General features: G+C 52.0%; 1 protein-coding gene across 4 annotated transcripts in view; it reads right to left on the minus strand.

Annotated features, from left to right (window-relative positions):
- Positions 1 to 22,041, minus strand: part of LOC134395923 (titin-like) — a 229,497-nt gene that overhangs the window by 4,583 nt on the left and 202,873 nt on the right. For 3 of the 4 annotated variants that reach the window (XM_063122207.1, XM_063122200.1, XM_063122189.1), the window contains 7 exons: positions 19,606 to 19,783; positions 18,226 to 18,285; positions 17,786 to 18,075; positions 14,298 to 14,426; positions 8,671 to 8,763; positions 3,570 to 3,650; positions 1,572 to 1,653 (listed from right to left, as the gene is read on the minus strand). In XM_063122207.1, the coding sequence (XP_062978277.1) occupies positions 1,572 to 1,653; positions 3,570 to 3,650; positions 8,671 to 8,763; positions 14,298 to 14,426; positions 17,786 to 18,075; positions 18,226 to 18,285; positions 19,606 to 19,783 (913 nt within the window). The remainder of the gene's footprint in view (positions 1 to 1,571; positions 1,654 to 3,569; positions 3,651 to 8,670; positions 8,764 to 14,297; positions 14,427 to 17,785; positions 18,076 to 18,225; positions 18,286 to 19,605; positions 19,784 to 22,041) is intronic. The other variant, XM_063122216.1, reaches the window with a different exon arrangement.

Here is a 22,041-nt window from a genome sequence, read left to right on the forward strand (position 1 = left end):
ACCCCAGCTGTGGAATGAGCTCCCTAAGGAGGTTCGCTTGGCACCTACATTAAATGCTTTTAGACGCCTTTTTATTCTCCCAGCATTTTAACAGTCTATAAATAAATTTTAACTTGGTGTTTTAAATTGGTAATTTTGCATTGCTGCTGTTTTTATCTGGTTGAGCTTTTATATTGCATTTTATAGTATGGTTTTATACTGTTGTTTTATACTTTGAATGGTTTTAATTTTTGTGAACCGCCCAGAGAGCTCCGGCTATTGGGCGGTATAGAAATGTAATTAATAAATAAATAAATCCGGCTGACCGCTGTGGAAACGGGATGCTGGAGAACAGAGGCTTTGGTTCTGATCCAGTTTCAGGGCTCTTCCTTCATCCTCAGCAGTCGTTGGGTCTCCAGAGCGGCCCACGGATCCCGTTTCAGCCACGAACAGCAGCTCGGCCCTGCCCTTCAGCTCAGTGCTACCACCTACCCCAAAAACCTCCGTGTCCATTTGCACTCTCTGACTGGGTTCAGACAACACGATAACCGATGGTGGTTTAAAGAGTCGGCGGCTGGCTATTTAAGCCACTGTGGGTTATCGGGGTTGTGTGGAGGGAGTTTTTTTAACCAAGGGTTGGTTATTCGGCTGAAATAACCAATGCAAATAACCAACGCTGTGCAGAGTTGGCTATTTGAACCACCGTTGGTTATCGTGTTGTGTGGAGGGCACTGTTGGTTGCTTCCTCGGCCACAGAGTCACAGCTCTAGTCCAGCCGGCAGGATAGATGTACAAAGACCGAATTTGAAAGATTGTATTCTCCCTAATGAGCCTGTCTGTGCTTTGAGATCTTCTGGGGAAGCCCTTCTCTCAGTCCCACCATCTTCACAGGCGCGCTTGGTGGGGACATGGGAGAAGAGGGCCTTCTCGGTGGCTGCTCCGGTGCTCTGGAACTCTCTTCCCGGGGAAGCTAGACTGGCTCCCTCCTCGATGGGCTTTCGGAAGCAGGCTAAAACCTCTTTATTCCAGCAGGCCTTTGGAGATTAATCTGGGCCTCCGTCTATGTCAATGACTTGTAATTTTGTTGTGTATTTTAAACGTTTATGTTTTATTTTATTTTTTTTTAAAAAATTTACATTTCTTTTCCTAGGTTTTACAATGTATGTTTTAAACTTTGTAAGGCCGCCTTGAAGGCAGGACACAAATAATAATAATAATAATAATAATAATAATAATAATAATGATGATGATGATGATGTGGGAGAACTGAGGGGGGAAAATGAGTCAGTCAACTCTGCATGGACAAACAGTCAACTCAGCCTTGACCCTAATCCATACCACGGTTGATTATTACCCTGTTGTGTGGGAAGCAGCCCCTAGACCAGCCTTCCTCAACCTGGGGCGCTCCAGATGTGTTGGACTACAACTCCCAGAATGCCCCAGCCAGCTGGCTGGGGCATTCTGGGAGTTGTAGTCCAACACATCTGGAGCGCCCCAGGTTGAGGAAGGCTGGTCTAGACAAACCACTGTTGAGTGGATTATTACCCCCCTGTTGACTGCCGTGTTGTCTGAACCCAGCCCCCGTCTCTCACCTGGCTTATGCTTGATATTTGTCTTTGACCCGCACTTTGAGGACACTTTGGAAAGGTCAATCTTCTTGTTCAGGATCTGCACCTGCAGAACAGAAGGAGGGAAGGAAAGGGACGTTTCAGGAGCAAGAAATGCCAGCGCTGCTCTGTAAACGCCGTCGAAGTTTTAGGACGCCGGGATGTCCACGCCTCCGCTGTTCCAGCACCCTCTTCCCACTAGCCAGCTGGTTGCCGGTGCAAGGCAGGAGCTGCTGCTGCTGCTGCTGCGGTTACGAAGACTTGGGAGGGGGAAAAAAGGTGCTTGTGCAGCTGAAGGACCGGAGTGCTCAAAGCCCCGCCAAAAGGCGGCATAAAAAGTTAGGGCACTGCGTAAAACCGGAGGCGGGAGCGTGGCGGTGCGCCATTAGTGCTTGGGAAACTCTGATTAAAATAAAACAATGAAATCATAGTAAGGATTAGACTGGCGCCTGGTGCGCTAAACCCACCAGGGCTCTCTCTACCTCACCCTCCAGTGAGACTGGGGCTGGGTGGTGGGTGCGAAGGATGGGCACGCTATGGAACCCAGACCTCTGGCCAACCCTATCGAATTCATAGAATCATAGAGCTGGAAGGGGCCTATAAGGCCACCAAGTCCAACCCCCTGCTCAGCGCAGGGACCCACCTCAAAGCATCCCTGACAGATGGTTGTCCAGCTGCCTCTTGTGCTAAGAGTCCAGGATGTATGTGCTGGGAATATATTATGTAAATTCAAACAACTATGCATAATTTATTCCAATTTTCAAAGAATGGGGTGGGGGAAGCAAAGACCGGGGTGGAGAGAACAATGAAGAGGAAGAAGGGAACACATTTATGGCCCCCTCTGGGATGACAGGCTCAGACTCCCTTCTGGCACCAGCCTTTGCAGGCACTTGTCACATGAGATCCAGTGTGGTGCAGCAGCTAAAGTGTTGGACTGGGAGTCCGGAGATCCGGGTTCTAGTCCCCACTCGGCCCTGGAAACCCACTGGGTGACTCTGGGCCAGTCCCAGACTCTCAGCCCAACCTACCTCACAGGGTGGTTGTTGTGAGGATAAAAATGGAGAGGAGGAGGAGGAGGAGGATCATGTATGCCGCCTTGGTTCCTTAGAGGAAAAAAGGCAGGATATAAATGCAATAATAAATAAATAAGTAATGTTCAGATTGCACCCAGCAACCATGAGGACTAGCAAAATAGGGTGACTGTGCCATGAACCTTGGGGCGAACAGAGGTGACGCAACGCTGGCCGCGGTTAACATCTTCTGTTTGGGTCATGGCCACCTTGTCCCAGGTGGCCCTTCTCCAACCGGGCCAGATGCCTTGGGACTGCCGCTCCCATCAATAACGGGAGTTATTATTATTATTATTATTATTTATTTATATAGCACCATCAATGTACATGGTGCTGTACAGAGTTGGCATCCAACAGATCCAGAGGGGACTTGGTTGTGGAAGCCGGGAAGAAGGCAAAGGCCCCCGCTACACCCAGAGGCCGGGAGGGGTCTAAGGCAAATGCCCCACTGCTCAAGGGGGGGGGGAAGGACTGCTCCTCCCTGCTTGCATCTTCTGGGAGAGCAGGGAAGCCACTCAGGATCCTGGTCCGCTGCTGACCAGGAAGGTCCAACTTCTCCTTACTTTAGCATCCGCCCGTCTTCACAAGCTGAGAACGCCTCTGTCCCACGGCTCTGGGTGTGTTTTTTAGGGAAGGAGAGGGGAAGTCTGCAAGCAGCTATGTCCCCCCCGCCAACGTGGCAGACAAGGCTTCTCTGCTAGTAGAAATCCTGAAGACCACCAGCGCCAGGATAAACGTCCCAGTCACAGGCGGAGAGGGCTGGGGAGAGACTGCCAGGACCTGGAGCCATGCACCAGGAGCGAGTCGCTGCGTCTCCGACCCCAGAAGGCAGCGCGGAGCGGAGAAAAGGTGAAGGAAAAAGACACCCCGTCACATCAAAGGCCAAACCGGCCGCTGTGATGGTTCTACTCACATTGGTACTGCCCTGGCTGGGCTTGGGGGCGGTGGACGGCTGGGAGTGGCTGCCCGAAGCTGCCTTGGGGGCATTTGGAACCTGAAAACGATAAGCACTTTACTCTCTGGACTACACCGCTTAACACTTTTTGGATTGGCGGACTAAGGAGATGGAAAGGAAGCAGGTGACAGCGTGGGGAAGGGGGGGAATGCTACGAGAGAGAGAGAGAGGGAGGGAGAGAGGGAGGGACAGGAAGAGAGAGAGAGAGAGAGAGAGAGAGACCAGAGCGGGCACCATCCCTCTTCTCTGAAGCTCCAGACGGCCACGGAAGGTACGAGACAGCAAAGTTGGAAAGAAAAGGGAACAGCTGGAGCACATAGGGCTGGAGCACCCCCCCGGAATCTGTCCCTGCAAGTGGTTTTCTCCTGCCGTGATTTTTTGTGGAGAGAGGAAAAGGAAGAGAGAGCCTACAGATTAAAAAAGAAGCGGCAATCCTACAAAATAAACGTGGGAAGAAGCACCTACAAGGAAGAGCATTTCCTGTAAGGGAGCCGCCCCCCCCTCCCCCCCCAACAAGGAGTCGAAATGCCTCCGTGGCGGCCGCCTGTCCCCCGGGGAGCACGGTGAGAGCGACACCCTGCACCCGACAAGGCTCTGTGGAAGCTCTGGCAAAGCAGTTAAACCGGATTGGCAAAGGGGAGGAGCAGGCAGGCGCCAGAGCTAGGAGTGGTTTTGCACATGGAAGCACCGGGTTGCTGGTGCCCCGGCCACCCCCCTCCCCTGCCCCCCTCCCCCTCGTTACCTTCCCAGGCAAAACAACAGCAGTCATCCAAGCACCCACCCCTCCACCTCCACCCGCCAAGAGGATTCACCGTGCGATTTCTCATCTCCCTGGCTTGGAGGAAAGAAGGGTTGAGATCGGGAATGGGCAGAAGCTACATCTCCAGATGTTTTGGACTTGAACTGCCACAAGCCCCTGCCATAGAATCATAGACTAGCAGGGTTGGAAGGGGCCTAAAGGCCATCGAGTCCAACCCCCTGCTCAAGGCAGGAATCCACCCTAAAGCATCCCTGACAGGTGGCTGTCCAGCTGCCTCTCGAAGGCCTCTAGTGTGGGAGAGCCCACCACCTCGCTAGGTCACTGATTCCATTGTCGTACTGCTCTAACAGCCAGGAAGTTTTTCCTGATGTCCAGCTGGAATCTGTCTTCCTTTAACTTGAGCCCGTTATTCCCTGTCCTGCACTCTGGGAGGATCGAGAAGAGATCCTGGCCCTCCTCTGTGGGACAACCTTTCAAGTCCTTGAAGAGTGCTCTCATGTCTCCCCTCAACCTTCCCTTCTCCAGGCTAAACATGCCCAGCTCTTTCAGTCTCTCTTCATAGGGCTTTGTTTCCAGACCCCCGATCACCCTCGTTGCCCTCCTCTGAACCCCCTCCACTTTGTCTGCATCCTTCTTCAAATGCGGTGCCCACTTCAAGCATGGTCAATGGTTAGGAACGCTGGCAGCGGAGGTCCAAAATAGCTGGAGATCTCGTTTCTGCCCACTGGTCCGTTAGAGGATTAGTTTCTGTCTGACTCCACAATTCAAGGCACGTTCTCAAAGGCCTGAGTAGTCCAGGAACGGACAAACAACTTACCAGAGGAAACTGATGCTAGCAGCCCCTGGCAATACACATTAACTTATGTCTGCAGAAAGAAGACTGCTCATTACCCTCTTTGGATTACAGCATGATGGATGCGTTTATTTCTGAAGTGGGACGAATAGGGGAAAGTCGCCAGATTTTCATGTCAGAGGCAGCTGCTCCAAGATCTGTTCCCCATCTCCAAGAACCAGCTGGCATTATCTGGACTGGGATAACCTGGCTTCAGTTGTTCATGCTCTGGTAACCTCCAAGTTAGATTACTGCAATGCCCTCTACGTAGGGCTGCCTTTGAAGACAGTTCGGAAGCTGCAGCTCGTGCAAAATGCAGCAGCCAGATTGATTTCGGGAACCAGAAGGTTCGACCATATAACACCTGCTCTGGTCCGTTTGCACTGGCTGCCTGTATGTTTCCGAGCCCAATTCAAGGTGCTGGTTTTGACCTATAAAGCCTTCCACGGCTTGGGACCGCAATACCTGATGGAACGCCTCTCCCAACGTGAATATACCCGGTCACTACGTTCAACATCTAAGGTCCTCCTCCGGGTGCCTTCTCCGAGAGAGGCTCGGAGTGTGGCAACAAGGGACAGGGCCTTTTCGGTGGTGGCCCCCAGACTGTGGAATGATGAGGGTCGCCTGGCACCAACGCTGCTCTCTTTCCGGCGCCAGGTTAAGACTTTCCTCTTTGCCCAGGCATGGCGGCACATCTTAATCACCCACATGTTTAGTTTTAAATGGTTTTCAATGCTTTCTGTGTGTATGTTCTGTGTTTTAGAATTTTAAATTTTGTATACTCGTTTTTATCTTAATTTTAGAATTTCTGTAAACCGCCCAGAGAGCCCTGGCTATGGGAGCGGTATAGAAGTGCAATAAATAAAATAAATAAAAATTAATATGCGCAGCAGCTCAATATCACCGGCAGGGCTGAGAGGGGCCTGTGAAGGCTTCTGTACAGCCACGACCAAACTCATTTCCCCAAGGCACCATCGTGGCCACACGGAGATTTTCCTCTCTGAGTCCTCCGGGGCCGTTTCTTAAGCAAAAGGAGGACCAAAGGGATCTTGGCAAACAGAGAGTACACCAGCTGGTACGCCATTAAAGCCTCCTCCCCCAACCTGGTGCCCTCCAGATGCGTTGGACGGCAACTCCCAGCATTCCCAGCCAGCCGGCTGGGAATGCTGGGAGTTGCCGTCCAACGCATCTGGAGGGCACCAGGCTGGGGGAGGCAGAATGAAACTTCCGTCAATTCGCTGCACCACTGAATGCTGCCTTTCCCTCTGCTCTGTGTTCTTCATCCTGAGGTGGCCTGTAAAGTATCCAAAGTCAGAAGGCTTCATTGAGCCTGTTATTCCGTGTCCTGCACTCTGGGAGGATCGAGAAGAGATCCTGGCCCTCCTCTGTGTGACAACCTTTTAAGTATTTTATAGAATCATAGAATAGCAGAGTTGGAAGGGGCCTGTAAGGCCATCGTGTCCAACCCCCTGCTCAATTCAGGAATCCACCCTAAAGCATCCCTGACAGGTGGTTGTCCAGCTGCCTCTTGAAGGCCTATCAGGGCAAAAGCTAGAGTAGTATCCTTTTCTCCTAGACACACTCTTTTTATATGTGGAGGGAGTTGTTTTCTTAGGAAGGAACATTTGGTCTTGTGAGCTCTCCACCCGCAGTCCAAAATAGTATATTCCAGACACAGGTTGAGTCATAAGAACAACAGAAGAGCCCTGAGGCTGGATCAGACCAAGGGTCCATCTAGTCCAGCACTCTGTTCACACAGTGGCCAACCAGCCATCGGCCAGGGACCAACAAGGCAGGACACGGTGCAACAGCACCCTCCCACCCATGTTCCCCAGCAACTGGTGCACTGCCTCTGATACTGGAGGTAGCACACAACCATCAGGGCTAGTAGCCATTGATGGCCTTTGCCTCCAGGAATTTATCCAACCCCCTTTGAAAGCCATCCAGATTGGTGGCCATCACTACATCTTGTGGTAGTGAGTTCCATAATTTAACTCTGCGCTGTGTGAAGAAGTCTTTCCTTTTATTTGTCCTGGGTCTCCCACCCATCAGCTTCATGGGATAACTGTTAGAGCAGTGCGACGGTGGAATCAGTGACCTAGGCTAGACCCACACTAGAGGCCTTCAAGAGGCAGCTGGACAACCATCTGTCAGGGATGCTTTAAGGTGGATTCCTGCATTGAACAGGGGGTTGGACTCGATGGCCTTGTAGGCCCCTTCCAACTCTGCTATTCTGTGATTCTATGATATGACCCCGGGTTCTAGTATTTGGAGAGAGGGAGAAAAATGTCTCCCTCTCCACATTCTCCACACCAGGCACAATTTTGTCCACCTCTATCATGCATCGCCTTCGCCTCCTTTTTTCCAGTGATGCCCATTTTACTGACTTTTTGACAGCGGGCAAAAAGGCCTTTTTATTCTCTCAGGCTTTTTAAAAGAAGGCTTGGGAGAAATTTAAAAGAATTTTTAAGGTTCTGGTTAATGCTGCGTTTTAAAATGATTTTCTCCATCTTTTAAGCCGCCTCAATGTTCACCTCTTCGAAATTACTTTATATTATTACTTTAAATTTTAAGCTTTAAAAAACATTGTTTTAATGTCTTGTGGTTTTTTACCACTGTTTCACTGCATTTGTTCTCATTATGTATATCACCCTGAGAGCTTCAGCTATGGGGCAACTCATATATTTAATGATGATGGTGATGAAGTAGGAATCCAACTCAATTGCAAATCGCCAGATATCACAAGTCCCAATCCATTCGAAGGCAGGCAAGATTGCCAGGAAAAGAACCTGTATTTAACTCTGTATTTTAATTTTATATCAATTTTGCTGCGTGGTTTTTATCCTGGTTGTGCTTTTTATATTGTATTGTGTATTTGTGCTTTTAACCTGTTGTTTTACTATGATTTTAATTTTTGTGAACAGCCCAGAGAGCTTCGGCTATTGGGCGGTATAGAAATGCAATAAATAAAATAATAAATAAATAAATAACCTAGCTTCTGAGCATGCCTTTCCCCTAGCTCAAACGCGGTTCAAGAGAACAAGGCACGGATGCCCGTCAACTCACAGCTCTCCTGACGATGGGCCCAATTCTCACAAAGGGCCATGGTTCGCCATGGCATGAGGTTGTTCAGCGAGGCTTTTGCCTGTTCCGTGCTCCTTCACTTCAGCCCGTATTTCAAGGTGCCTGGAACCCACCCGACCCTACATTTAGAAGGCTTCTTTCGCTTCCGCTTCGATTCCCCCCCCCCACTTTAAATCCAGAAGCTGAGGGAGGCCGCCCAGGAAATCCTCTCATGTTGGGCCCTGCTCTTTTGGGGCGAAAGGCCACAAACACACACACACACACACACTCAAATATATAGATATATACACATACTCACACACACATAGACATAAACACAACAGTCAAAACACAAGAAAAAGGAGTTAGTAGAGAGACAGCTGTCCAGAGGCCCTCATACTTACATTCCCACCTCCAGGGACATGCTTAATATTGTCCTTGGACCCACACTTGGACTGAACGTGGCTGTAGTTGGCCTTTTTGGAGACTATCTGGACCTGGAGCGTCACAGAGATGGAGAGAACGACACAAGGGAAGAGGGTTGGTTAGAACTCTTGCAAGGGAGCAGCACTCCCGAGACGGCGGGCGGGCGGGCGGACGGACGGACGGACAGAGAGCTCGTGTTAGAATTTCAACCTGATTCAGTGCGAACAGACGTGGACAGGGAAGGAACAGAGAAAGACGGAAAGAGAAAGCAAACGGAACAAACAAGGCAGCTAAGCAAACAGCGGTAAGTAGCGAGAGCACGGGCACACACACCCCTCAGCAAGTTAAACACCAGGGGTGTTTACGCAGCAAGTTAACACCCCTTGGCTCAAGATAAAGGAAGCCAGATTCCAGCTGGACATCAGGAAAAACTTCCTGACTGTTAGAGCAGTACGACAATGGAATCAGTTACCTAGGGAGGTTGTGGGCTCTCCCATACTAGAGGCCTTCAAGGGGCAGCTGGACAACCCTCTGTCAGGGATGCTTTAGGGTGGATTCCTGCATTGAGCAGGGCGTTGGACTCGATGGCCTTGTAGGCCCCTTTCAACTCTGCTATTCTATGATTCTATGATAAGTTCTATGGACCGGCAGGCTCAGCGCACGCTCAGGAAGGCTGGTCTCCATAAATATGCCCCAAGGGGGGCAGGGAGTTCCCTTTATTGGCCTAACTTGTGCGCAAATGGGAGAGGAAAGCGGAGGAGGCACCGGGAGGCACTCCTCTGGGTGCCTACTCCGAGGGAAGCTTGGAGGACGGCAAAAAGAGAGAGGGCCTTTTCTGTGGTGGCCCCCCAATTGAGGAACAATCTCCCTGACGAGGCCCACCTGGCGCCAACATTGTGATCTTTTCGGCGCCAGGTCAAGACTTCTCTCTTCTCCCAGGCATTTAAGCAATATGTAATTAGCCTGGGTTTGTTTTCGTATGTTTTTGTGGTTTTAAATTGTATGTTTTTGTGATTTTAAAGTTTTGTATATTGTTTTTAAGTGTTTTTATCCTATGTAAACTGCCCAGAGAGCCTCGGCGATGGAGCAGTATACAAATGTAATACCACTACTACTAATAAACACTAAATGGACTCTGTTGGGGTGGGTTGTGTGCAGTGTTGCGCTATGTATTATTACTGGAATCAATGCTGCCGAATGATGCATTGTGAATTTACAAAGAAAGGGCACATTCTCAGGATGTCTTGCACAGTTAAGGAATCGCTCTCTGTGCTATGTGGCCCTGAGTTAGCAGTCTTCCTTAAAGACTTCAGGAGGCCTATTTTAAGGGGCAAGACCAAAGGTCCACTCATCTTTGCAAAAGTCTCCACAACCAGCAGAGGATGGTGTGTGTGTGTGTGTGTGTGTGTGTGTGTGTGTGTGTGTGTGTCCAGTACCCCTCTTCACCCCACCTCTGGGCTACATAACACAGCTAGGGGGGAAACTGGAAACGTTCTCGGCTTGCATTAACAACTCCCTTGCAAGACACAGCCTGTGACACTGGAGAAAGATTCCTTACCGTCTAGCTCAGCCTTCCTCAACTGGGGCGCTCCAGATGTGTTGGACTACAACTCCCAGAATGCCCCAGCCTGGGGCATTCTGGGAGATGCAGTCCAACACATCTGGAGCGCCCCAGGTTAAGGAAGGCTGGTCTAGCTCCTATACCAATTTCCTCCAAACGGGCAGGGGCATGAGACTGGGGGAAGCTGTTCTACACATTTCCTGACTGAAGATTATTCCAGCTTTTCGGGGTTTTTTTTGCTACTTTGCTTTTGGGGGGAGATGAGACACTGGACTCCTCAAGGCAGGCCTGACCAGCTGTAACCCCCGCCCCCCCCCGTTCAAAGCTTTGTCATCTTTAGTTGAAAGACGTTCAGCTTCGCTGAGTGAACACAAGCCTGGTTGTGTAACGGCTGTTTGACAGGCGTTTTTTAAATTATTATTATTCATTTACACCTGAACAGGAACAACGAACCATCTTGGGGACTGGTCCATGCGCCACAATCAGCGTGTTAATCTCTGAGGTGCTGCAAGGCTGCTGTTCTTTTGCCTGGAGACGTGGCCTGTGTCAGTGGAAGTCTTGCGTTTCTGGCGGTTTGATCCTGCCGGGCCCCTGAAAATGCAAGGCCATCTCCCTCGCCCTGTGTTTTCTTCTTTGCGAAGGCCTGCATTATGGGATATCCCACTCCTATAGGGGACCGCTCAGTGCAGAAACGACACTCAGCCCACATGGGAGTTATTTCACGATCTGAGCGCAGCAAAGCACAGGTGGTCTGTAAGCAGCTCGGGACCGTAGTGGTAACAGCACTGGCTTTACACGCAGGCGGTCCCAGGTTTGATCACCGGCATTTCCAGGTAGGGTTGGAAAAACTCCTTCCCGACATCCTGGAGAGCTGCCAGCCAGTGTCATAGAATCATAGAATAGCAGAGTTGGAAGGGGCCTACAAGGCCATCGAGTCCAACCCCTGCTCAATGCAGGAATCCACCCTAAAGCATCCCTGACAGATGCTTGTCCAGCTGCCTCTTGAAGGCCTCTAGTGTGGGAGAGCCCACAACCTCCCTAGGTCACTGGTTCCATTGTTGTACTGCTCTAACAGTCAGGAAGTTTTTCCTGATGTCCAGACGGAATCTGGCTTCCTGTAACTTGAGCCTGTTATTCCGTGTCCTGCAATCTGGGAAGATCGAGAAGAGATCCTGGCCCTCCTGTGTGTGGCAACCTTTTAAGTCTTTGAAGAGTGCTCTCATGTCTCCCCTCCATCTTCTCTTCTCCTGGCTAAACATGCCCAGTTCTTTCAGTCTCTCTTCATAGGGCTTTGTGTCCAGACCCCTGATCATCCTGGTTGCCCTCCTTTGAACACTCAGGAATTCCCCATTTTTATGCCTTCTTTGGGTGCCTTAGAATCATAGAATAGTAGAGTTGGAAGGGGCCTACAAGGCCATCGAGTCCAACCCCCTGCTCAATGCAGGAATTCACCCTAAAGCATCCCTGACAGAGGGTTGTCCAGCTGCCTCTTGAAGGCCTCTAGGGTAGGACAGCCCACCACCTCACCAGGCAACTGATTCCATTGTCGTACTGCTCTAACAGTCAGGAATACTGTCATCAATACTGAACTAGATGGACCAATTATCTGACTCTGTATAAGGCAGTTTTCTATCTAGCATGAATGCTATTTCCTAGGTTTGCTGTATACACGGGGAAACTTTACCGTTTCAAGCAACCTTACGCACCTGTTCTCATTAATTTCCGGGGGGGGGGGGGATCAACATGGTACATACTTCAGAGACAGTAAACAAGATACACAGTAGGATTCCCTCAAATGTAGTAGTTCTCCAACTATCTGACAGGTTTAACCAGGGAAACACAGACCCTATCCTTGGCTGCAAGTCCAAGGCAAGTGACTGTGTGGAGGGGGGGCAGGGTTGTACCTCTCGGCCCTGCTGCCCTCTCCTTCAGTGGGAAAGGGCCCTTTCTCCCCTTCCAGTGGAGGGTCCAGGCCTGCAGGCGCGACCTTGAAGGTGAGCACAGGGCTCCGGTGTTCAACCTGTGAGCATCGTGATGTGTGTGCACAGGCCATAGCGAAATGGAGCGATGCATGTCTGGTGCCAGGTTGGGATTTCTCCCTGGAAAGCAGCGAGTGAGCAGGCCTGAAGACACTAATTCCCACACGGTGGAAGAGGTGGAATTTTCCTGTTTCTCTATTTTGCCGCTTGCATATAGGGAGGGGGAAACGTTCTAAGAACGAGGGAACTACTACAAGCTGCTTTCTCCAACCTGTGTTGTGACGACAACACCCAGCATGTACTGGCTGGGGCATGCTGGGAGTTGCAGTCCAACACATCCGGAGGGCACCAGGTTGGGGACGGCTATGTTACAGGAATCGCTTCCCTTGTGACAACGGCGTGATTTGGGTTCGGCACAGAAGTTCACTCGGCTGCTTCTTCCAGCACATCCATCTTCATCCCTTCGAAATGCAGGTGGCTGCAGATCCTGAAAAACTTGCCCCAGAGGAACCAGCCCCTTGCCCCTTTGAGGTTTGCCTGAAGCAGGGGCTACAAAACCTCCTCACTGGCGGAGGCCGGCCTCGGAAACCGGGGCCGCCCCACCTCCCGACAAACCGCCAGAGGTCAACTTAATTGGGGTCAGGTTTGATGCCAGCCAGACCGAGGCATTGTCTGTGTTCCGGGCAAGCTGAAACGAGCCCCCAAGCCCATTAAGGCCTCACAAAAACGGCTGTGTTGGGAAATCCAACCTGAACGGACAAAAGCAAAGGCTGTTGATGGCAGAGAGGAGCGCTCAGCCCCCGCTGCTGGCAAGAAGGGAAAGCCAGGAACACCGTTTACTACGTGTTTGGCCAGCAAGAGCTGCTTTGCCAGCAGGGATGTTCATCTCTGTCAGGGGGGCTTTAGGTACTTAGAACGGCCAGGTAGAGAGAGGGCTCAAAAACGTGGCTATTTGGGCACGTCATCCAGGAATTGGGGGGGGGGGGCGCATCACTATATCTGGATAAGAGGAAAATTCCCCTCCAAAATACTTTGCTTTTGCAAGCTGAGGATGTGTGCTGGAAAGCTCTCTGCAGGAGGTTTTGCTTTCCTGGGTCCGGCCGAGTTAAATCCCCACAGCGTGGCGTCCTGCCTCTGTCTAGCCTGGGTCATTTGAGCCTGCAGGTGGGGCTCACGTGACTGAGCATCCCTCTATACCAGGGGTGGGCAACTTGCAGCCCTCTAGATGTTTCGGCCTACAACTTGCATCAGCCCTACCCATCATGGCCACTGCTGAGGGATGCTGGGAGTTGTAGGCCAAACCGTGTGGAAGGCCACAAGCTCTCCACCCCTCCTCTATGCAAAGACACACACACACCCCCGCTCCCTTGGACACGGACACACACACAGAAGACTAGCATGTCAGGGCGAAAGCTAAGCTGAAACCCTTTTCTTTTTTGTGGGATGGAGCCCCGTCAACACAAATCCGCCGGCAGAACCCAAGGCCTCACTCCAACGCTGTAGGCCGTGAAGACACAGCCTAATGACCCTTTGCCCTCACCAACCAGCTCGCAAACCTTACCATGAGCAAGCTTCAAGCGCGCAGAAAGCAACTGGAATTTTTCGGGGAGTGGGGGGGGTTGTTAGGTAGAGAGAAGCAAGCCAGTTCTTTGGGGCCTGGGGAGTTAGGTAACTCATGCTTCTTTCTGGGTGGGAAGACAGAGAAGCGAGCAGAGCCTCCCCCCACAACCCCAAGGACTGTCTCCCAGGCGGCCTGCTGCCGCTCCGAAAACCAAGGAGATTCTCGGGACTCCATGGCGAGGGACGTTTGGGGAAAGACGTTTAGAGGACCGTTTCCCATGAATTTCAGCGACAGCAAAACGGGACCGTAGAAAAGAGGGATGAGAGATTGTGTCAATGGCAAGAAAAACGTGGAGAAAGTTAAGAGAGGAGGGGGAAGTGACCCAAAAGAGGGGTGGGGTGGGGTGGGGTGGGGTGGGGTGGGGAGGAAAAATTAAATCAAACATAGCGGAGGCGCTTGGTCCTTTTCCTCTCCCAAGTGATAGAAGTCTGAAGTAGAACTCACTTTCCCATTGGGCTGCTTTTGGGCACCCTCTTTTGTAACAGCTGTTTTAGTGGTAGCCGTTTTAGATACTGCATTGAGTTCGGGCTTTCGGGCAGCCCCGGCTGACTCTGCCTTTCTCTCTACTTTTGCCTAAATGGAGACAAATGGAGGGTGACTTTTACATCATGAGTGTTTTTTTTTAAAAAAAGAAAAGAAAGAGAGAGAGAGAGAGAGAGAGCAATGACGGGAAAGGCGGCTGGATGTCAAAACAACAACTGGGACATTCACATGGCTCCATCAAGCCCGGGGGTGGGGGGTGGGGGTGGGGAGAGGGAGGAATCTTTAGAACGACGTGAGGCGGTGGAAAAGCCCAGGGCAATTTCTCAGCTAGACCGCTGAATCGAGTCGGGGGACCTGGGCTGAAGCCCCACACATGTACGGGGGCTCCGGGCCTCTCCGCCTAGGTCAGCCTTCCTCAACCTGGGGCGTTCCAGATGTGTTGGACTGCATCTCCCAGAATGACCCAGCCAGCTGGCTGGGTCATTCTGGGAGTTGTAGTCCAACACATCTGGAGCGCCCCAGGTTGAGGAAGGCTGGCCTAGGTGGTGCTGAGCCTGGATCGGGCCCACGGGTGCAGCATGGCGTCACGGTCACTGCGGGGGAAGACCAGCGCAGGGCGAGATCTGCAACGATCCCCAGGCTCTGCTGCTCATTTGGGCAGCAGCTCTAAGGGGTTTCTAAGGAGGAAAACCCTAGCGGAAGTCCCAATTTCTAAGCTCAGGAAGTCGGACAGATCTTCAGTTCTCTTACAACTCCAGGTCTCCCAAGCCGGAGTGCCAAGTATTTTTTGTCCACAAACCCCTAACAGTCGATCCTCCTCATTCCGATACGACCCCCCACCCCCCTTCCATCCTGAAAACCATCGTTGGTTCAAAGCTGGAATTCCATTTCCGCAGCAGCCTCCCAAAGTCCTCGTTTATCTGTTGGGTTTAAAAAGTGAAGCACTGACAATTCCAAGATTCCTGGCTCAATATGAACGCCACCGCCTCTGGTGTTTGATATCCTTCCTTGTCTCTCTCAAATCTGGGAATGCAAACCATCCCCGCCCCCCAGGTAATTGCAATCAAAAGCTAGATTTAACGAGGGTGTTTTAGCTTCCACCGCGACCCCAAGACTAAAACAGTGGCGCAAGGAAGCAGACGGCGTTTCTAGGCGTCAACGGACAAGTTCAGACCTGGGAATGCGGGGCAGACATTCAGGGAACACTGTGGAGACTGAAGGGGTTCTACAGAAGGGGCGGGTGCGTGTGTTATTTATTCATTTAAAAAATGCCCCCTAAACACAAGGAAACCTGACCCCAAATCTCCGTGTGCACCCAGAGTTCTAATACACCATTAATAAAGGAAACGTGGGGAGGAAGCAGGAGGCCAGGAGAACACAATGAGGCTGGAAACAACGAACCCCATTAAACGGCTTTTCCTTTGAACATAGAATTTGAACAGTCAGGGGATACTTGGACTTAGGGCAGGACGGACGGACCTGTAGTCCTTCGGCTATTGTTGGGCTATGCCACATATCATCCCCGGAAGACTGGCTGTGCTGGCTGGGGCTGATGGGAGTTGGAATCCGGCAACATCTGGAAGGCCACAAGTTCTCCCACTCTTGATTTAGGGCATAAAGTTGTGGTCTCCATTCAGGACACGCTCCTTGACTGGCTCCCAAAAGCAGCTCAGGGAGGCACCTCCAATTCCCTACGCAATGAGGGTCACGCTGAAGCCGTTTGCTGGATGAGCATTCAGAGAAAAACAACATGCACACACCTGGGCAAACGTCAAAGTGTTTCAGCTTCCCCAAATGCAACCAAGCATTAGTTTCACAAATCAGTGACTGAGAAGTGGTGAATCTACGGGTTAATTATCTTAATCAAAGGCCCCGTCAGAAACGGGGATACTACTAAAAGGAAAAGTCAGACGGATTGCTCTGATGCATTCTGGTGTGTGTGTGTTCCTCCTGCCCACGTCTCCTTGACGTGCACTGAAGAAGCACAAGAGCGGTGCTGTGCTCTTGCGCGGGTCCCATTCGCATCCATGAGGCTCTTCCAGGAGAAACGCCCTGGGGACGGACTGGGCTCCTACCCTCCATCAGTGTACACGGCAGAGCCCCTGCGCTGCACGCAGGCTGTCCCGGGTTTGACACCCAGCATCTCCAGGTAGGGCTAGGAAGGATTCCTGCCTGAACGCCTGGAGAGCCGCTGCTGCCAGTCAGTGTCGACAACACTGGGCTGGATGGATGGAAGGTCTGGCTCAATACAAGGCAGCTTCTGAAGTCCCTCTGATGCCAACTGGATGTTCCACCAACGACACCCCACCCCCATTTAAGCAAGCAGGCGCCTCCAGGATGCTTCCACAGCAGCAGAATTTTGCCGACAGCCTTGGGTCGTTCGCATGTCAGCGTGGCTCTGGGGCGAACTGCGAACTCCCCCCACTGGGAGAGCGACTCCCCCTCAACTATTCCCTTTGCCGCTGCGGTAACTGAACCTGGAATGAAAGAGAGGGGAGTCCAGGGCCATGGACTGATGACTCTCCCCCACGTGGGGGACTGGCATTCTCTGTTTGGGGCACTTGCGCTGTCATTCTTAGAGATGAGACTTCACGGGAAGAGCTAAAACTCCAGCGGATAAATTCATTCCAAAGTGTAAGCAAGTTTAAGGTTACTGGTGGCAGTTACTCCGGGAGAAGTGAAATCATAAACCAGTCCTAGGCCTGCCTTTCTCAACCGGCAGCCCCCAGGCATGTTGGACCACAACTCCCATTACGCATGGTCATTGGGGATGGTGGGAGCTTTAGCCCAGCATGTTCCAGGGTTGTGGAAGGCTGGCCTAGGTTAACTCAACTAGGCTCGTCCAGGTCACAAGGGCCAGCCAGCCAAGGTAGCTTCAGGCCCTCGCAAGGTGGGGGGACCTCACAAAAACACCTGACAAAGGGCCAGTCTATTGTTCTCACTGGTCCACAGCATCAGAAACTGGGAGCCAGATGGAGGCCAGCAACCCACAGTGTACGGGTGTGCTGTGGGTCACACAACACCCCACCCTCCTACGGAGGTGACCGTGGCTCACGCACCCACAGGGCAACCGGCCTCCCACACTAAAAAAAATAAAATGGGATCAGCTGAACCTGCAGAACATGGCCGTGGCCAAGAGGGGGCGCCACAAGAGCAGCACTTCCCCTGGGAGTTGTAGTCCACGCACCCCTGGAGGGCACCCGGTTGGGGAAGGCTGTTTTCACAGGCCGGCCCACATGAGCAGGCTCAGGCCCTTTCTTCCGGAAGGAACCACACTGAAACGAGAGCCGTGGAGAGTGCTAAACCCAGCCAGTGCGTGCAGGGGAGGAGGGCAGGCAGGGCTCCGGCGACGGCCCGGGGGGAACCGCCCAGGGAGCTTCGGCCGTCGGCCAGGAGAGGAATGTCACGAATCCCTAAACAGACCACGGCGCAAAGAGAGAGGGCTTTACCTTTCCTCCACCAGGCTGGTGCTTGATGTTATCCGTGGAGCCGATCTTGGACCGGACGTTCTTCAGGTCCGGGGCGGATACACTGGTGGGGGGCCGCGGGGGCTTGGGGCCGGGGCTGGTTTTGGGCGCTGCTCTGAGCGTGGAGGCCTTCTTGGGCTCGGTGGTTACGCTCCCCATTCCGGAAAGTTTGGGCACAGCTGGCTTAGGCTTGGGCCGGCTCGCCGCAGCTCCAGGCAGGGCGGGAGAAGGAGTGGTGGAGGCCGGGGCACTCTTTGGGCGGCTCAGGTCAGCTGCAAAGGTGGAGGAGGAAGAAGGACAGGACAGGACAGGGCCGTCAGCGGGGTGGGGGTGTGGGCGGGGGCGGGGGGGGGGAAGCAGCAGGCACACCCTAAAGAAACGCTTCTCAGGGAGGCCACACGGCCACTTGGGACACGGGTTACCTGATGGCGATTTTGAGGGGGTCTTCTTGGCATCGGTGGTCTTTGCGTCCGTCTTGATGGCTGCGGAATAACGAAGAAAGCAAAGCTGAACCCCCTCCGCTCTGCCTCCCGTGCAAAGGCCACTACTGGTGAACCATCATCAGTCTGACCTGCCTCAAACTGTGGGCAAGGGGCTGCAAAATGTGGGGGCTTAATAAGCCCCGAAGCAGCTTTCAGCACAGTTCATTCAAGCACTGGTTCAATGAACTGAATCATAGATTAGCAGAGTTGGAAGGGGTCTATAAGGCCATTGAGTCCAACCCCCTCCTGCTCAAGGCAGGAATCCACCCTAAAGCATCCCTGACAGAGGGTTGTCCAGCTGCCTCTTGAAGGCCTCTAGTGTGGGAGAGCCCACAACCTCCCTAGGTCATTGGTTCCATTGTCGTACTGCTCTAACAGTCAGGGAGTTTTTCCTGATGTCCAGCTGGAATCTGCCTTCCTTTAACCTGAGCCCGTGATTCCATGTCCTGCACTCTGGGAGGATGGAGAAGAGATCCTGGCCCTCCTCTGAGTGACCACCTTTGAAGTCTTTGAAGAGTGCTCTCATGTCTCCCCTCAATCAAACTGCAAGGCTCCTCCCTGCTGATGTTGCAACTCAATCTACTAGTCCTGATGGCTAAGTGCAACCTCCAGTATCAGAGGCACCACTTGCTGGGGAACATGGGTGGGAGGGTGCTGTTGCACCATGTCCTGCTTGTTCATCCCTGGCCCACGGCTGCCTGGCCACTGTGTGAACAGAGTGCTGGACTAGACGGACTCTCGGTCTGATCCAGCATCAGGGCCCTTCTTATGTGATTTCTTTCAGCTGCTTTTAACTCCCAATAGTTGTTCTATCCCAAATTCTATCTTGGCTGCCATCAAGTGATTTCTTCACACTGAGGCCCCCTGGCCGGCTCTGTTGGTTCTTGGGAGAACCAAGATGAACTCTGCAAGGCCGTTGCCAAAGAGCGCAGCCGCTCTGCGACGTAAAGCAAACTCTCCCCAAGAGTTCGCGGCCAGTCTGGTTGGCCCCTGTGTGTGAACAGAGTGCTGGACTAGATGGACCCTCGGCCTGATCCAGCCTCAGGGCTCTTCTGATGTTCATTTCTAGGCTGGACTTTGCACCATTTAAGCCAGGGATGGGGCAACTTGTAGGCCAAACACCCGTGATGCCTCACCATGCTGGTGAGGGCGGATGGGAACTGCAGGCCCAAAGTTTTGGAGGGGCACAAGTCACCCACCCTTGATCTGAGCATGTTTGAAACAGGCAAAACTAGAAGACAAAAAGCAGACACCCCGCCATCCCTGACCAAATCAAGAATCTCTCTTCACAGCAAGCCTGGGGTGTGAGGGAATACTCACTGGAGGGCCTCTTGGGCGGGGACGTGGCGGTGCTCCGGGGGCTTGAAGTATTCAGACTCGTCAGTGCTGTCGAGGGCCTGGGGGTGGCTGGGCTGCTTTTCGTAGCAGGTCTGGGGGTGGCAGCGGACGGCGGCTTTGAAGGGGAGGTTCGCTTATCTGGGCTCTTGACGTCTGTCCCCTAGCAATGAAAAAGGGCCCGTTTCAAAGCAAGGTTCTCCTCTTAACGAAAAACCCTTGTCCTCGAGAATTTTAAAACAAACAGAAGATGGGCGCGCACACATCTTTTCCAGTCGTGCAGTGCAGGTGGGGCTTGACAGATGAGGGTTTGCAAAGGCGTCACTGACTGCCCCGATGTTTCCAGCTTTTCCCTAGACGGGTCATTCTCCCTCTCCCCACCGGCATCTACACAGCTGCACGTGTGAATAAGAGGGCAACGCAGGCAACGTGCAGCTCAAAACTTAACCACATGTCTTAGAGGAAATATACCCGGTCACTACGTTCAACATCTAAGGTCCTCCTCCGGGTGCCTACTCCGAGAGAGGCTCAGAGTGTGGCAACGAGGGACAGGGGCTTTTCAGTGGTGGCCCCCAGACTGTGGAGCGCTCTCCCTGACGAGGCTCGCTTGGCGCCAACGCTGCTATCTTTCCGGCGCCAGGTTAAGACTTTCTCTTTGCCCAGGATATGGCAGCACATCTTAATCACTCACATGTTTAGCTTTTTAACGGTTTTTAATGCTTTATGTGTGTATGTTCTGTGTTTTAGAATTTTAAATTTTGTATACTTGTTTTTATCTCAATTCTAGAATTTCTGTAAACTGCCCAGAGAGCCCTGGCTATGGAAGCAGTATATAAGTGTAATAAATAAATAAATAAATAATATAAATAATAGAGATCCTGATCAAAGTGAATATTCCAAAAAACCGCAGCCAGGCAAAACCTTTATTAGAACCAATCAAAATGTCACACATTCGTGAGCACACGTTTGAATTCTCCACCCAATGTGTGTGGCCGGGGGGGGGGGGGAAGGGGGGCAAAAAGAGGGGAAATGGCTTGATGTTGAAACCACAGTGTCACAGTCTTAAAACGGAGCGTCCAAGAGATGGCAGACTGGATAAGACTCTGCTAGGTGCTGTGTGGGTGTCAGGTTTTCGGGGCAAAACAGTGATTATCTGACCCTTTTTGAAAATCCAGCAGATATTCAGATCTGTTTCCAGCCTTAAGCAAAACACACAGGTTCCTTGTGATAAAAATGTGTATTCCATCTAGGATCAGAACAGTCAACTGAGCATTTGGATATTGCCAACTAACTCTGTAGTCCTTGGCAAGATCAAGTCAAGGAAGCCCTTGTGTAAGAGGTAGGGGGCATTACCTCTGAGGCATTCTGGGAGTTGTAGTCCAACACATCTGGAGCACCCCAGGTTGAGGAAGGCTGCCTTAGATCCTCCTTCGCCAACCAGGCTCCCGCAGGATGGGCTGGACTGCAACACCCATCATCCCTGGGAATGGCAGGAGTTGCAGTCCAACCAATCCAGAGGGCATTAGGTCGGTGAAGGCTGCAGCAAATTTTTACAGCACGGCAGCTTCTCGGCCGTATTGCGCTACCTGCCATGTTATGCTGCCAGCACACGCAAGGCGGTGGGCTGAAGAGGCGCTGCCCCTTCACGAAATGCTGACTTGAATTAGTCTAGCTCCCTGGCTCTTCTTTTGGGAGGTAGCTAAAAGGCCAAGGTCTAAAGAATCCAGTCGCACACATTGCAGAAAAGGTTGGTTTTTCGGGAGGGATTGGATGGGAGAAGAGAGGCGGTGTCATGTGCGCTAGCGCCATTCATCCTCTCCCTCCCCCTCGCCCCCCTCCCCCCGCCGGCCTCTCTGTCGTCTGCCAAAAGGAAAGTCTTTAATTACAGGCAGAAAGAGAAAATTGCTCTGTAGGCTTAGATGGCGTTTGTCCGAGACCATCTGGGACCTGGGCAAAGACTGATCAATCTATGAAGAGCTGACGCAGCCGGGAAAGATGTGGAAAATCCTTTTTCCAGGAAGGTAGAGGAGTCCAGGTAATATATTCCTGTTACGGGGCGTCCTTTCTATTCATAATTGCTGAAATTGGCCTCTGTTCCCCGAGATGCCGTTTAGAACCGTTGACATAGTTTAAGATTAAATAGCACTCCTTGGCAAAGATTTAGGGCGCTTCTGTGCTCACCGTCCATTTGGTTTCTGCACACACAAAGTCAATTAGAAAAAGTGTCAGGATTCTGATGAGCAAAGCCTGGTAGCCATGGGAACCGGGAGCCAAGCTAAGGTTACTTACCCACAGGGCAGCATTTCCATCAAAACCTAAGCACCGGTGGCTTTCGCTCAAGGAACCGCCCCCCCCCTTTTGATTCTTCACAAGAACACAGTACGATCTTTCTGCCCCCCACAGCGGGTGGGGAGGCAGGAG

Source organism: Elgaria multicarinata, chromosome 1 (assembly GCF_023053635.1).
Source record: "Elgaria multicarinata webbii isolate HBS135686 ecotype San Diego chromosome 1, rElgMul1.1.pri, whole genome shotgun sequence".
Taxonomy (NCBI): Eukaryota; Metazoa; Chordata; class Lepidosauria; order Squamata; family Anguidae; genus Elgaria; species Elgaria multicarinata.